Source organism: Procambarus clarkii, chromosome 6 (genome assembly GCF_040958095.1).
Source record: "Procambarus clarkii isolate CNS0578487 chromosome 6, FALCON_Pclarkii_2.0, whole genome shotgun sequence".
Lineage (NCBI taxonomy): Eukaryota > Metazoa > Arthropoda > Malacostraca > Decapoda > Cambaridae > Procambarus > Procambarus clarkii.
Genome location: NC_091155.1, coordinates 10,820,564 through 10,836,461, shown reverse-complemented (window position 1 = coordinate 10,836,461; position 15,898 = coordinate 10,820,564). Strand labels below are relative to the sequence as shown.

At 42.8% G+C, this 15,898-nt stretch overlaps 1 protein-coding gene across 2 annotated transcripts in view; it reads left to right on the top strand.

Annotated features, from left to right (window-relative positions):
• LOC123754078 (leukocyte elastase inhibitor) overlaps positions 1–15,898 on the top strand; it is a 105,806-nt gene that overhangs the window by 83,017 nt on the left and 6,891 nt on the right. Inside the window, exons 6-8 of one of the 2 annotated variants that reach the window (XM_045736237.2) lie at positions 833–1,015; positions 2,074–2,215; positions 11,320–11,466. In XM_045736237.2, the coding sequence (XP_045592193.1) occupies positions 833–1,015; positions 2,074–2,215; positions 11,320–11,447 (453 nt within the window). In that variant the 3' untranslated portion in view covers positions 11,448–11,466. The remainder of the gene's footprint in view (positions 1–832; positions 1,016–2,073; positions 2,216–11,319; positions 11,467–15,898) is intronic. The other variant, XM_045736236.2, reaches the window with a different exon arrangement.

The following is a 15,898-nucleotide window of genomic DNA, read 5'->3' as shown; positions in this document are numbered from 1 at the left end:
ACCTAGTAGCCAGAACGCACTTCTCAGCCTACTATGCAAGTCCTGATTTGCCTAATAAGCCAAGTTTTCATGAATTAATTGTTTTTCGACTACCTAACCTAACCTAACCCTAACTTTTTCAGCTACCTAACCTAACCTAACCTATAAAGATACGTTAGGTTAGGTTAGGTAGTGTTGGTTAGGTTCGGCCATATATCTACGTTAATTTTAACTCCAATAAAAAAAAAATGACCTCATACATAATGAAATGGGTAGCTTTATCATTTCATAAGAAAACAATTTGAGAAAATATATTAATTCAGGAAAACTTGGCTTATTAGGCAAATCGGGCCTTGCATAGTAGGCTGAGAAGTACGTTCTGGCTACTAGGTACGACATATATATACCAATGAAAGTGAAGGAGTTAGTTAAGACTGAGTCGGAAGACAAGTAGGGGAAGTTGAAGATCATCAATGACTGCTTGATCAAAGAACTTGACACAATGAGAGGAATATCAATAGGGAGGGAGGGAATTGTCAGGGAAAGCGCCAAGCCATCACTGCTATGTAGCACTGAGAAGGGGTCAGGATAAGGATGGGACAGGGGGGGGGGGGAATGGTGCCTAACAACTTGGACGGCCGGGGATTGAACGGTGACCTGCATGAAGCGAGACCGTCGCTCTACCGTCCAGTCCAAGTGGCAGGGCGTGAATGAACATAAACATTAAGCATCTTTACGTCGGTCAGAGTAAGCACTTTAAATTGTCCGGCTTATAATGTATATGTTTAGTGCTTATTTCATATAGATAAAGTTTCAATGTTATTCACAAGTAATTATAAATGTATCTTTGCAGGGATCAAGGCTGAGCATAGTATTTGTGTTGCCAGACAAGCGTGATGGACTTCCAGAGATTGAGACCAATCTGGACAGTTTAGATTTAAACAACATTGATACGCTGATGACAGTTGAAGTGAAAGTTACTTTACCCAAGTTTAAACTGGAAGAATCATTGGATTTAGTCAGTCATCTGAGAGAGGTAAATTTTCTTGCCATAGACAAGAGCTGTTTATCATAAGAATATAAGAATAAAAGTAGCTGCAGAAGGCTTATTGGCCCATGCAGCTCCGTTTTATATCCACCCAAACGTCTTTATATTTTTGTGTAATTTACACTTGAAACAATCTAGTGAAAAATACCTCATACTCAAGTTGGCAAATATTTGTGTAATTAAATGAATTCAAATTATGTTTTATATAGAATAACTAGATGGGGTACCCGGCGGTGCCCGGGTCTATCCGGTGCCCAGGTTATCCCCCACACACCTTCCCATTCCTTCCCTGAGCACACCCTGTCACTCCTATCACACCCTCCCATTCCTTCCCTGAGCACACCCTCCCTATCTCACCACACACACCTTCCCATTCCTTCCCTGAGCACACCCTCCCTATCTCACCACACACACCCTCCCATTCCTTCCCTGAGCACACCTTTCCTGTCTCTCCCTACACACACCTCACCCTCTCCTACATTGCTGTAACTATCTTCAGTAATCACTGTCTTCGTCTCCATAAACATCTTCACGCCATCAACATTCCCCAACACACCCTGCCCATCACCCACCCATCCAATCACAAACCTTTCTCAGACCTTTGTGAAGGTATGGCCCTGATGGTCCACGACCATACCGTCGTGAAGGTATGGTCCAGGACCATACCTTCGTGATGGTATGGGCCTGATGGTCCAGGACCATACCTTCGTGAAGGTATGGCTCTGATGGTCCAGGACCATACCGTCGTGAAGGTATGGTCCAGGACCATACCTTCGTGAAGGTATGGGCCTGATGGTCCACGACCATACCTTCGTGAAGGTATGGCCCTGATGGTCCACGACCATACCGTCGTGAAGGTATGGTCCAGGACCATACCGTCGTGAAGGTATGGTCCTGATGGTCCAGGACCATACCGTCGTGAAGGTATGGGCCTCGATATCAGACCTTAATCAGACTCGATATAATATATTTTATAAATAAATATTTTTATATTTTTATCATCAATTTACATTGTTGATATTATGTCAATATTTGTTGTCTTCTAGATGGGAGTGAGGGATCTATTTGATGAAGGAAGCTGTGATTTATCCAGGATCACAGGAAACAGAAACCTTTATGTTTCAAAAGTGGTCCACAAAGCTTTCTTGGAGGTCAACGAGAAGGGCAGTGAAGCAGCTGCGGCTACAGGTTGGTTATGAATCTTGTTTTATTGATCAATTATATCTAAATTATACAACTCTAAATGCATCTCCTGTATTTATATATTGCATTAATTCCTTAGCATCGGTTAGAATTGACGACCTTGGAGCTACCCTATAGACGTGATTGTTGAGACAGCGCCCATCATTACTGCCATTGTCTCGCTATTCTTTGTATTCGCCTAATTGTACTCACCTAATTGTGCTTGCGGGGGTTGAGCTCTGGCTCTTTGGTCCCGCCTCTCAACCGTCAATCAACAGGTGTACAGGTTCCTGAGCCTATTGGGCCCTACCATATCTACACTTGAAACTGTGTATGGAGTCAGCCTCCACCACATCACTTCCTAATGCATTCCATTTGTCAACTACTCTGACACTAAAAAAATTCTTTCTAATATATTTGTGGCTCATTTGGGCACTCCGTTTCCACCTGTGTCCCCTAGTGCGTGTTCCCCTTGTGTTAAATAGCCCGTCTTTATCTACCCTGTCAATTCCTCTGAGAATCTTGTATGTGGAGATCATATCCGCTCTAACTCTTCTGTCTTCTAGCGACGTGAGGTTTAATTCCCGTAGTCTCTCCTCGTATCTCATACCTTTCAGCCCGGGTACTAGTCTGGTGGCAAACCTTTGAACTTTTTCCAGTTCAGTCTTATGCTTGACTAGATATGGACTCCATGCTGGGGCTGCACACTCAAGGATTGGTCTGACATAGGTGGTATACAAAGTTCTGAATGATTCCTTGCACAAGTGTCTTAATGCCATATCTTGATGGCCAAGGACCATCCTGGTCCTGGACCATCAGGCCAGGTTGGCTATGCTAGCCAACCTGGCATATGCTGCTGATGTTATCCTCTTGATATGGGCTTCAGGGGACAGGTCTGGCGTGATATCAACCCCCAGGTCTTTCACTATCTCTGACTCTTGAAGAATTTCATCTCCCAAATGATACCTTGCAACTGGCTTCCTGCTCCCTACACCTATCTTCATTACATTACATTTGCTTGGGTTAAACTCTAACAACCATTTGTTCGACCACTCCTTTAGTTTGTCTAGGTCTTTGTGAAGCCTCAAGCAGTCCTCCTCTATCTTAAACCTTCTCATAATTTTGACATCGTCAGCAAACATTGAGAGAGATGAGTCTATACCCTCTGGGAGATCGTTTACGTATATCAGAAACAGGATAGGACCGAGTACAGAGCCCTGTGGGACTCCACTGGTGACTTCACGCCTATCTGAGGTCTCACCCCTCACTGTAACTCTTTGCTTCCTATTGCTCAGGAATTCCCTTATCCACTGGAGCACTTTACCAGTTACTCCTGCCTGCCTCTCCAGCTTATATACCAGCCTCTTATGGGGGATACTAATGTTCCAACAATGGGGAAACAATGCAATATTTTCATCAATCATGGTGTACAGACCTAGGAGAATGTCGCCAGGAAAATTTATATTGTCAACAACTAAACATGTTATAGACAATGTGACGTCATCTAACTTGAGTGGGAGGTCAATTTCACCCCGAACTTTTACTTTATTTCCTGAAACACCACTTAGAAAGGGTCCGTCTAATTACCACAAGCTACCACAAGCTACACAAGCTTCACAAAGCTTCCTGGCAATATGTTAGTAATGAATAAATATGATATGTTAGGTTAGGCTGACCTAACGTAACCTAACGTAACCTAACCTAACCTATCCTAACCTAACCTAACCTAACCTAACCTAACTTAACCAAACCTAACCTAACCTAACCAAAGCTTGGATCGTCGACTTGATTTGGCGTCACCAGCTTTTTATTTTCGTCTAATTTCTTTATAAAAAGATACTTTTTCAGATTAAAATTATGTTTTTTTGTGTTGTACATTCAGCACCAACATTATAATGAGTAAATATATCATACTTATTCATTACTAACGTATTGCCAGGAAGCTTTGTGAAGCTTGTGTAGCTTGTGGTAATTACACGGACCGCTTAGAAAAGGTATGGGGGATTTTCTTACTGTAGAAGGGTGCTTACTTGCAATATCTCTAAGAGCTGAGGGTTTGACAATATTAATTTTTGCACCTGAGTCAAGAAAAACTTTTAAAACTCTATCATGTACAATCGCTGAGACAAGGGGATCATCACATGAGACTGGACAAGTTACTACTTGTGACTTATGTTGTCTGGGATATCTGCATCTCGTCTGGATCAAATTCACTGTGGTTCCGTCAACATCTACAACTGGGGCTAGAGTCAGTGTCCTCCTCTGTCAAGTGTCCAAATCTATTTTGGATAGCTACTGAATACATAGGGAGGGAGGACTGGCTAACTTTAATTACATAGCGGATGGCTTTGGGGGTTTCCCGATGACACGGAGTGAACATTCTGAGTTCCAGCATTCTGTGACAGAGTATTATAATTCGAAGTTGCATTATAGCTGGGCTGGGAGTTGTAATTACGCGAGTTTTGATAATGTCTTGGACGCTGTGCGCCTCGCCAAGACTGACCGTGGGAGTTACGAGATGGGGATGTCCTTTGCCGAGCTCTACAATCCGCAGTGTGGTGACCAACTTGTTTATGGTACTTGCAATATGGGAGCCTAGAATGATTAGATTGACGAGGGGACCGAGAGAATTGTCTAGCAGGTGATGATCTAGGAGTGGACCAACATTCCCTTGCGAGGTGGTTACTCTTTCCACAATGCCAACATGAGGGAGTGGATGGTTGTGGACTATGGCGTCTCGGCAACTTATGAGGAGGCGAATTTGACTGGGGGTTACGACCATGGGTACGGTTCTGCGACCAAGAGTTTTGAGAGTTTGTGGGAAGATGCTGAGAGCTTGTTACTACATTCACAGTATCAGAGGATGGCAACAGTTGAGCACTTCAGGGAGCTAGTTTATCGGCGGCATTGTTAATAGCCTCAAACACTTCACCAATTTCATGTTTAACTCCAAAATTTTGTTGCTCGATGATCGGTTAAGTATGCTCCGGGGCAAAATGTATTAAAGTTCCAAATGCTATCATTTTGGCAATAGCCTCAGGGGGACAGAGTATTGTCTTTATCTACCCATGACGAACTAATCATAGCAGACACTAAGGCATACAGATACTGATCGAGACGGCTAGTAAACACATTAAACGATTTACCAGGCTGCAAGGTGGCATTGGCAATTTTCTTGACTAACCTATACGGGTTAAGAAATACGGGTAAGAAACGGGTAAGAAATCCTTAAATTCAGACCAAGACTGGAGGCTAACAATGGCTTTCTCATCAACAGCAAAACGTGCATCATCCTTGGTTGAGTCAACAGCTGACCGTGCAATTGCCAAGTATTCGGCATCAGTAGGCTCGCGAAAACGTGTGACGGTTTTCGCTTCAACCTTACTAAGCCATGACTAATAAGCAGGATTCACCAGCAAAAAATGGAATAACCATTTCGTGAGCTGATCTCTGAACATTAGGACGAGCAACTGTTCCAGTTGAGTCTAAAGGGGTTGCAACAGTGGTAGGCATTCTCACTACCGAGGAAGTGGCAGTTGATCGCAAATTATAATTAAGTACACTAGGCATAAGAAATAGAGTACACCAAAAAATTAAAAACAATAAAAAAAATATCAAACTTGGCTAAGGTAAGGAAATGGCAGAATTAAAATTATTAAATTGTACTAGGCAAGAAATAATTAAAAAAAAAAGCAAAATTGTGAATTAAAAATAATTAAAATTATTAAATTGTACTAGGCAACAAAAAATTAAAAACAAGCAAAATTGTGAATTAAATTAGCAATCTGGTATGAATATGGCTGGAATTAGAAGCATGTAAATTAATTAAATCAGGTTAAGAACAGCAATTTAGAATACAAACTGGAAAGTGCAATTGCAAAATTTCATTAAATGTTTCAACACAACAAGTGGCAATGCAAGAAAAATGAGTTGAGCAAAAACAAACTGGACACAGGCACATGTGTAACATGCTATGGTAAAAGTTTAAAATAAAATGCTGAAAAATTACATCTTACTTCTCTAAACTTTGTATTTACTAATAACACTAGTAACACAATTAATGAACAATAAGATTACTGAGAGGTGCAAGAAATATTGAAATGACTCAGGGAAACTGTGGAAATGGAGTACTGGACCAGCTCCAATATTTAACAAGTCACTGAATAATTAATTCACAGGATATTATGGATATTATTATGTAAATCACTTTTTAGAACTTGGCACAGAGGTCTCATCTATCAATTACTTATCTCAGAGGTGAAATTCATGAGAATCACCAGTAGCCAAAATAGGAGGAACGTCGTGAAGATCTGAAGAGGCACATGCGAGGGTTTGTTTACATCTGGAGCGACAGGCAGCGCTCCTGGCGGCCGTGGCACGAAGCTCGGGGGACCCCACACTAGGAATGTGTGTGATGTTGGGGGCTTTACAATAATTATATCGTCGAATGGCGAGTGAAGGCCAGTTGCTATGGAGGCGTGTAGACAGAAGTTCACTGTAGACCGATGTAGCAGAAGGCTGTAGCGGTGGGGAGAGGAGGCAATGTGGCAGCGTGACTGGGCGACACTAGTCCGACGGTTGCAGTCCACCAATTGTTTCTCAATAAATTGCACAACACAGCTGCAGAACAGTTGGAACTGCAAGCGGAAGCTGGAACGGTACAGGCAACATACACAAGGCTCGTTGATGTGGGCTTGGGTGGCGGTGGTGGTACCCAGGTGGCGCGAGATTCAAAATGGCTGGCGCGAGAAATTCAAAATGGCTGGCGCGGGAATCTTCCTTTCCCCTCACTGATGATATGGCGTTCTCACAGGAAAATATTGTACCTTACTTCTGAGACGTTGACCTAGAGTAGTGGTTGATGGTAGGACCCCTGACTGGTACAATATCATTGAATATTGACCAGACCACACACTAGAAATTGAAGGGACGACGACGTTTCAGTACCACCTCTGGTGCAAGTGTAGGGGGCCCATAGCCTCGGAGAAGAAAATAAAGAGTACTCAGAGAAGACCTTGTAGATCCTCACTGAACACTTTGATATTTTCTTCTCCTACCACCCCTATTCTTTTGGTATGTGTGTATATATATCTAACTTTATTTGGAAAATGTCATTACACAAAAAAAGTTACAATATTGATTACATGCAGGGTACAAGGCTGCTTGTCACAAGTTGAATAGCTCCTCCAGCTCCTCAGATGGTGGATAGGAACCATGGATGCAGTGAGCATTTCCTCTCTGGATTGCCACACTAAGGCGCTGAAAAAGAAAACTGGCAGCTCTAGGGTCTCTAGTTGTTTCGATTAGCTTAGACCCCAACTCCTTCAAAAAGCTAGCAGCACTTTTACCCCAGGCACCAAGTGTCTCTGAGGCAATGGGGACAAAATTGTAGTGGTGCTCAAGGTCTCTGTATTTACGTGACTTGGCCGCTTCCCGGTGATTGGCAACTCCTCCTGCTTGTGTAACACTGAAGTCAACATAGGTTTTGGCTAAGTTGAAACACAAGTGTTGTCCCACACCAACTGTCTACCATTCTTCCAGGGGTTCACTGTGATTTCGTCTGGGCGACTGACAGGCTCATCAGAGTTGCGGGACATTAGGTAACGGGGCTCTCTCTCTCTGCTGGACAACCGACTGTGGTAAGGCTTCTCTTAATAATGTCAATGACCTCACCGTGTCTTGCATGCCATCCTCCTGTCCTTTGGCAGAGAAGGCCATGCTGTCCGTACCTGTTGGCCTCTGCCTCGCCGCAAATACACCTGTATTCGGTGTGGATTGGGGCAGCGAGGCAGAGAGCCACGGCAATTCGGAGGGCCTGCGGTGTGAAACGGGTGCCGGTTGCTGACATTGGGGTTGCTAATAGGAAATCACCTGCATGGGGAGCTGCTACAGCTCTAAGTCGGGCAGTGTCATGTGGTGTTGTCGCAGCTTCTAATAAGGTTGCCGCTTCTTGGTCGGCAATGGGGCGATCCCAGCTGGATTGCTTATGGGCTTCAGAAGGGGGTGGTTGGGGTGCTGGTCCTGCGAGAGAGACCCATTTGGTTGTGCAGTCTGTGAAGCTGGGATCATGTACCCCTGCCTGTTGAACTAGGTGCTCAGGTAGGATTTCCTTCACCAAGTTGTCAGACCCCACTGAAGTGGACAGAAACGCTGGTACAGCAATTTGTGTTGCTGTACGCACGCCAAGGCCCCCGAGTCTGACAGGAAGGGAGGCCTGTTTCCACTGTGAGTCGCTGAAGGAAAGATTGAGGGCTTTTTCTAGTGTTGATTTCAGCAAGCTGTCATACTCTTCTAATTTAATATTGTTGAAAGATGGCGAACATCTTAGAAAGTAGGTCAGCCTGGGGAGGGACAAGCATCTGGTAATGAGGTAAAGTGCATCATGAGCATCGATGTCTTCAATCCTCTCGTTCATCCTTTTCAGGTCAGTGATCTTCTTACCAAGGACCTTGTCGATGGCATTCCTTCCAAGAGGAGCACCTAGGAGTGTGCTGTCCTCAGGGTTGGTTGTATGAATGTCAGGCAAAACAGCCTTTATTTACTCTATTATGTGCTGGTTGGTGGAGGTTATTTCGCACTTGGAAGAGTTCAGGGTAAGGCCTAGGCTTGCTCCTTGCTCCTGAATTATTCTTATGTCGTCCAAGAGTGAGGCTGGGGAGCCGGCTAGAGTACCATCGTCCAAGAACCAAATATTGAGCTCACTGGACAGGTTATCGGTGACTTCCTTGATGACTAGGCAGAAAAGAAAAGGAGCAAGAGGGTCACCCTGTTGGACACCTTCTTGTGATTCAATTTCATGTTCCCCAAAAAGCAGAGTTAGATTCTTGCTGTAGCATGAGTTTACAAACGGGTAGAGGGAAGGAAAAAGGCGATAAACCGCATTGAGTACTGCATCCCTTTTAACCAGATTGAAAGCATTTATGAAGTCAAGCTTTATCAGGGCTTTTTCATCCGTAATGTTGGCAATCTAGGCTCTACCTGCATGAGCTGCTGCCTCACACCCTTGGGGAATGCCAAACTCAAGCTGTTTTGGCTTCAGCATGTCATCTGCTGCCTGACTAACTGCTCGAGCAGCAGCCTTAGCGACGAGACGCCAGAGTGAATTGTCCACAGCTATCGGTCTGATTCCTCCATCTTTTTTCCTCAGGGCACAGAGGTTAGCGCCAAAAAAGAGAGGCCGTATAGTCTCTGGTATGTTGCCAGTTAGACGTGTTAACGAATCTAGTTAGTTCCACCAGGAGGCCCTGTGCAGTGTCTCCCAGTGCAGGGTTGAGCATTTGTTTGATGTGGTTGGGTCTTAGTCCTGTGAACCCACCTGCTGATCCTGGTGGGAAGGATAAAGCTGCTTTATGCCCCATGGATTCGAGCACACACAGGGGTTCTGCTCTGGTGACACCGACTAGGGGAACACTGTTGTCTCGAGGAGCTCTGGGTGGGTGTTTTTCCCTCAGGGCTTGTGCTGTATCGGCATCCCTGGTGGCAACTGTGTCCTCACTGGTGATGATTCTGATTGCCCCTATTGTGTTGCCTTCTTCTATATATGTATATATATATATATATATATATATATATATATATATATATATATATATATATATATATATATATATATATATATATATATATTTATTTATTAGGGGACCTACATTCCCTCCAATGCGTTATGTGTGGTTTCCTCCGAGGCTATGGGTACCCCTTCTTCCAGCCAGAGGTGGTACTCCCTTCTCTTTTTTTTTATTCGTTATATATATATATATATATATATATATATATATATATATATATATATATATATATATATATATATATATATATATATATATATATGTATATATATATATGTCGTACCTAATAGCCAGAACGCAATTCTCAGCCTACTATTCAAGGCCCGATTTGCCTAATAAGCCAAGTTTTCATGAATTAATGTTTTTTCGTCTACCTAACCTACCTAACCTAACCTAACCTAGCTTTTTTTGGCTACCTAACCTAACCTTACCTATAAATATAGGTTAGGTTAGGTTAGGTAGGGTTGGTTAGGTTCGGTCATATATCTACGTTAATTTTAACTCCAATAAAAAAAAATTGACCTCATACATAATGAAATGTGTAGCTTCATCATTTCATTAGAAAAAAATTAGAGAAAATATATTAATTCAGGAAAACTTGGCTTATTAGGCAAATCGGGCCTTGCATAGTAGGCTGAGAAGTGCGTTCTGGCTACTAGGTACGACATATATATATATATATATATATATATATATATATATATGTTGTGACGGTAACGCGTTGGTGTTCGGCTGTTCAAAAGCTAGGGGTATGGCCTCGTCACATAGAAACAAAAAAAATAGAAAATCTGGAACTTCGTCTGTGGTAAGGTAATGAGAAGACACAAAACACAAGTAAATTTAACAATGCGATTTTAATTACGTCAGAAAAAGCAAAACATGAATAAAATGGACATACAAATTCGTATAATAAAATCAATCAATCAAAATAATAAGAATAATCAAATGACAAAATGAAAAGTTACGTTAAGACAAGTGAGTAATAACAAGTGTAGAACAAATAATGTAAATATTGGTGCAGGAATATTGGCTTTAAGCTATCACCTCTCTTAGTACACGTAAGCCACAGCTTAGTCTACCAAGGAGACGTGTTAACCTGATGAAAGCACTGGATATTCTGAGAGCGCTAGGTCGTGTGGCCTCAGACATCAGGTAGTGTGGGGGGGGTGGAGGGCAGGTGCAGCTGGACACGCAGCCAATCAGCGAGGAGCAGGCGACAGACAGGTAGTTTGGCGGTTCAAGGTGGAGCAGGTGTTCCTGGCTGCATACGTTTTGCGCTCTGGCAAATCTTGGAGTGGTGTAGTTGTTGGATATTTCTTCCATAGTAGTTTTATATAGATGTATATATCGACGTATTTTGGAGGGAAGAGCAGGCTCAATCTCTTGAAGGAGATTATCGTCACAATATATATATATATATATATATATATATATATATATATATATATTGAATATTATTGTTTACTAGTTTACTTTTTTACCATAGGTACATTATTTTGAAAAACTGAACTCAGGGTATCCTTGATCTTTTTAATACTCCAACAGCTGTTAGCATCATGTTTTGCTGCTATCGAGGTCCGCCCCAAGAATTTGTCGTGGATCATCCTTTCTGCTTCTTCATCAGAGACCGTCACTCTGGCCTAGTACTCTTTGCTGGTAGATTCCTCAAGTAAAGACAAGAACTGGAGATCGGTATGTTACAACTTTTGTGAGACTTTAAACGTTTCTTCTTGTAGGTCATTGTTTTAATCCTTTAGTATATATTGATAAGCATCTGAGTAAGGACTAAGGGCATCAGATACAGAAATGAAAACTATTAATTGTACTTTAAGAAGACGTTAGATCTTAGAGTTGACCTCTGGTTGACTATTGAGTCAACTATAGAGCGACTTTAAAGTTGCGCTCTGGTTGTCAGACTTTAAAATTGCACCCCAGAGTGACCGTTCCAGGGCGCAAAGCCAGGCTAGGTTGATATGGGGGAGAAGCTGTCACCCATGCAGCAGGTCCCCCCCCCCTCTCTATGGCACCGAAAATCTCCAATGGAAAGGCAAATGCCAATACGATTGTTTCCAGCGCCATCTCAGGAACTGTCAGAACGAGGTTGAAGGTAGCACCTAACTGCCCTAGGGGCTCCAGCTCCAGAGGTTACCTCGAGGTTGGTGAAAGAAGGCAAAGGACTCCTAACCCAGAGACTACCATGGTCGGGGCCGGAGAAGAACCATCTTAGCAAGGGCAAGAACGATCCCAACCTCCCGAAGCAGAGGATGGGCCGCACGAGCCCTGCACTTACGGGTTCCAGACAGAGATCGTCACAGCCCCCTTTCACCTGAGGGCGGGTTCTTTCAAGACCAAACAGAAGGAAGAGTAATAATTATTAATTACTTTTATTATTATAATTAAAATTTATTCTTATAATAAGAATATAAATAATTAATAATTATTACATACACACACACACTCACAAGCTTGTTCGCATTTTTTTTTTTTTGAGATATGTACAAGAGTTGTTACATTCTTGTACAGCCACTAGTACGCGAAGCGTTTCGGGCAGGTCCCTGGAATACGACCCCATCCGCGAAGAATCGTTTTTACAACCAAGTACACATTTTACTGTTGAGTTAAACAGAGGCTACAGTTAAGGATTTGCGCCCAGTAAATCCTCTCCGTCCAGGATACGAACCCATGACAAAGCGCTCGTGGAACGCCAGGCGAGTGTCTTACCACTACACCACGGAGACTGGTGAACTCCACATACTCCACTTCTGGAGTATGCAGCTCCAGCCTGGAGTCCATACCTAGCAGCTAGTGTATATGGCACTTAGAGTGTACGTTAAAATGCAACGTTCTATTAGAAGGACAGGTTGAAATCAATGCCTTATAACCATCAAATTTACCCTTAAAAAAACTGTCATTTCCACAAATGTGATTGTAAATGCTTCATTTCACTGTAACAGAGGGAAAATTTAACCTTTTCCTGTGCAGGCGATGAATCACAATAACGTGGCTGAAGTAAGTTGACCAGACCACACACTAGAAGGTGAAGGGACGACTACGTTTCGGTCCGTCCTGTATCATTCTCAAGTCGACTTGAGAATGGTCCAGGACGGACCGAAACGTCGTCGACGTCCCTTCACCTTCTAGTGTGTGGTCTGGGCAAATTAACCTTTTCCCGATAACTGTCCCCAAAAAACTGCCTCCCGCTCTTTTTCCTGTTTCTGTCCTACGGAACGCATGGACTTCAAAGTGACACGCTGTCTTAAACTAACATCTTAAGCAGCTTACGACTTAACAACGTACGCAATAGTTGAGCAGTTTTACATAACTGCGGCGACTTCCAGAATTGGATTTTTGGGAGCAGCGTTGTGGTGGTGAGTTGACAGTCGATAAAACAGCTTCGCCTGATCATGAATTATCGGTTATCTTGAGGTTATCTTGAGATGATTTCGGGGCTTTTTTTAGTGTACCCGCGGCCCGGTCCTCGACCAGGCCTCCACCCCAGGAAGCAGCCCGTGACAGCTGACTAACACCCAGGTACCTATTTTACTGCTAGGTAACAGAGGCATAGGGGTGAAAGAAACTCTGCCCATTGTTTCTCGCCGGCGCCTGGGATCGAACCCAGGACCACAGGATCACAAGTCCTGCGTGCTGTCTGCTCGGCCGACCGGCTCCTGAAGCGGAGGTGAAGTCCTACCCTCTGTCTCGTGTGTTGGGTCGTGAAGACGCACTTGAGTGCTTGTCAGGGTCACTTCACACTTGAGTGCAAGTCAAGATCACTATACACACGTACTCCCACTGATTGTTCTCACAACAATCGTAATAAAGAACAAATAAAGACAGTGAACGAACAAGAACAGGATCACAATGTACTCACCTAGTTGTACTCATCTAGTTGCGCTTTGCCGGAGGTCGAGCTTCGGCTCTTTGATCCCGCCACTCAATTTTAATGAGAATGTGTGCCCGTAGAATTGTGCATGGAAACTAGAGGAAATTTGCCTTTGTTATGACCTCTAATTCTGCAATTAAAATTATTACTAATGATTAGAATTATACTATTACAAAGTTCTACCAGATTAATTACAAATTTTACTACAAACAGGACCACTACTTCTTCTGAAAGAAATACTTCAACTCGTATTAAAAATGTTATTTTATTATTTCTACTATTGCTGCAACTGTTGATATTAACATCATTATTAATGTTATATTGTATTAACTACTTTATTATTGATAAATAATATTATTGATACTACTAACAATGCACTTTTTCTTGCATTCCTTTCTTTATTAGAACTAAATATCCTTCCTACTTCTCCTTACTCCTTCTTTCTTCTCTTTACTTCTTTATTCTTCTCCTTACTTCTTCCTTCTTCAAAAGTATTTTTATTAGCATTTTTCACGCCCGTAATGTATAATATTTGAACGCTTTCGAATGTAATTTTTCTGCTCTGATTGTCAGGAATATTTCTCCATTGAAAGTGAGTCACTTTCCTTATGAAAGAAGCTAATTAATTTTTTCATGAAGTTAGCCACATCCTACATGAAGGAAGTCAGTTATGTCCTTCATAAAGGAAGCTCGTCACTTCATTCATCTTTCATGATTTTGTTTGTTGACTCATCGCGTGAAAGCAGTACAATCCTGTGTTGATATTCCCCGCGTTTTATTTAATTAAAAAGAGTTTTTTTTCTCTGGCGTGTTTTAATATGCATTAACTGTGTGGATGAAGCAATAAAGTGCAGTTTTATTTGTGTGTTGTGTTATCTCATAGATTTATTTCCTCGTTTTTGGATTTGTTCACTTTGAAAGTTAATAAAAAATTTTAAATGATAACTATTCTCTATTAATAGCGTGTTGGCAGAGAGAACTTAATGCCAGGGGTACCTATTTGCTGCTAGGTGAACAGGGCCACCAGGGTGAAAGAACCTTTGCCCATTTGTTTCCGCCTCCGCCGGGGATCGAACCCTTAGGACTACGAATACCGAGCGCTGTCCACTCAGCCGTCAGGTCCCTTGTGTGTGTATGTACTTTCCTAGTTGTGCTTGCGGGGGTTGAGCTGTGGCTCTTACGTCCCGCCTGAGAAGCGGGTCCCGCCTGTGTGTGTGTGTGTGTGTGTACTCACCTAGTTGTACTCACCTAGTTGTGCTTGCGGGGGTTGAGCTCTGGCTCTTTGGTCCCGCCTCTCAACTGTCAATCAACAGGTGTACATGTTCCTGAGCCTATTGGGCTCTATCATATCTACACTTGAAACTGTGTATGGAGTCAGCCTCCACCACATCACTTCCTAATGCATTCCATTTGTCAACCACTCTGACACTAAAAAAGTTCTTTCTAATATCTCTGTGGCTCATTTGGGCACTCAGTTTCCACCTGTGTCCCCTAGTGCGTGTGCCCCTTGTGTTAAACAGCCTGTCTTTATCAACCCTGTCAATTCCCTTGAGGATCTTGAATGTGGTGATCATGTCCCCCCTAACTCTTCTGTCTTCCAACGAAGTGAGGTTTATTTCCCGTAGTCTCTCCTCGTAGCTCATACCTCTCAGCTCGGGTATTAGTCTGGTGGCAAACCTTTGAACCTTTTCCAGTTTAGTCTTATCCTTGACTAGATATGGACTCCATGCTGGTGCCGCATACTCCAGGATTGGTCTGACATATGTGGTATATAATGTTCTGAAAGATTCCTTACACAAGTTTCTAAAGGCCGTTCTTATGTTAGCCAACCTGGCATATGCTGCTGCTGTTATCCTCTTGATATGAGCATCAGGGGACAGGTCTGGCGTGATATCAACCCCCAGGTCTTTCTCTCTCTCGGACTCTTGAAGTATTTCATCTCCCAAGTGATACCTTGTATCTGGTCTCCTGCTTCCTACCCCTATCTTCATTACATTACATTTGCTTGGATTAAACTCTAACAGCCATTTGTTCGACTATTCCTACAGCTTGTCCAGGTCTTCTTGAAGCCTCAAGCTGTCCTCCTCTGTCTTAATCCTTCTCATAATTTTGGCGTCGTCAGCAAACATTGAGAGGAATGAGTCTATACCCTCTGGGAGATCATTTACGTATATCAGAAACAGGATAGGTCCAAGTACAGAGCCCTGTGGGACTCCACTGGTGACTTCACGCCAGTCTGAG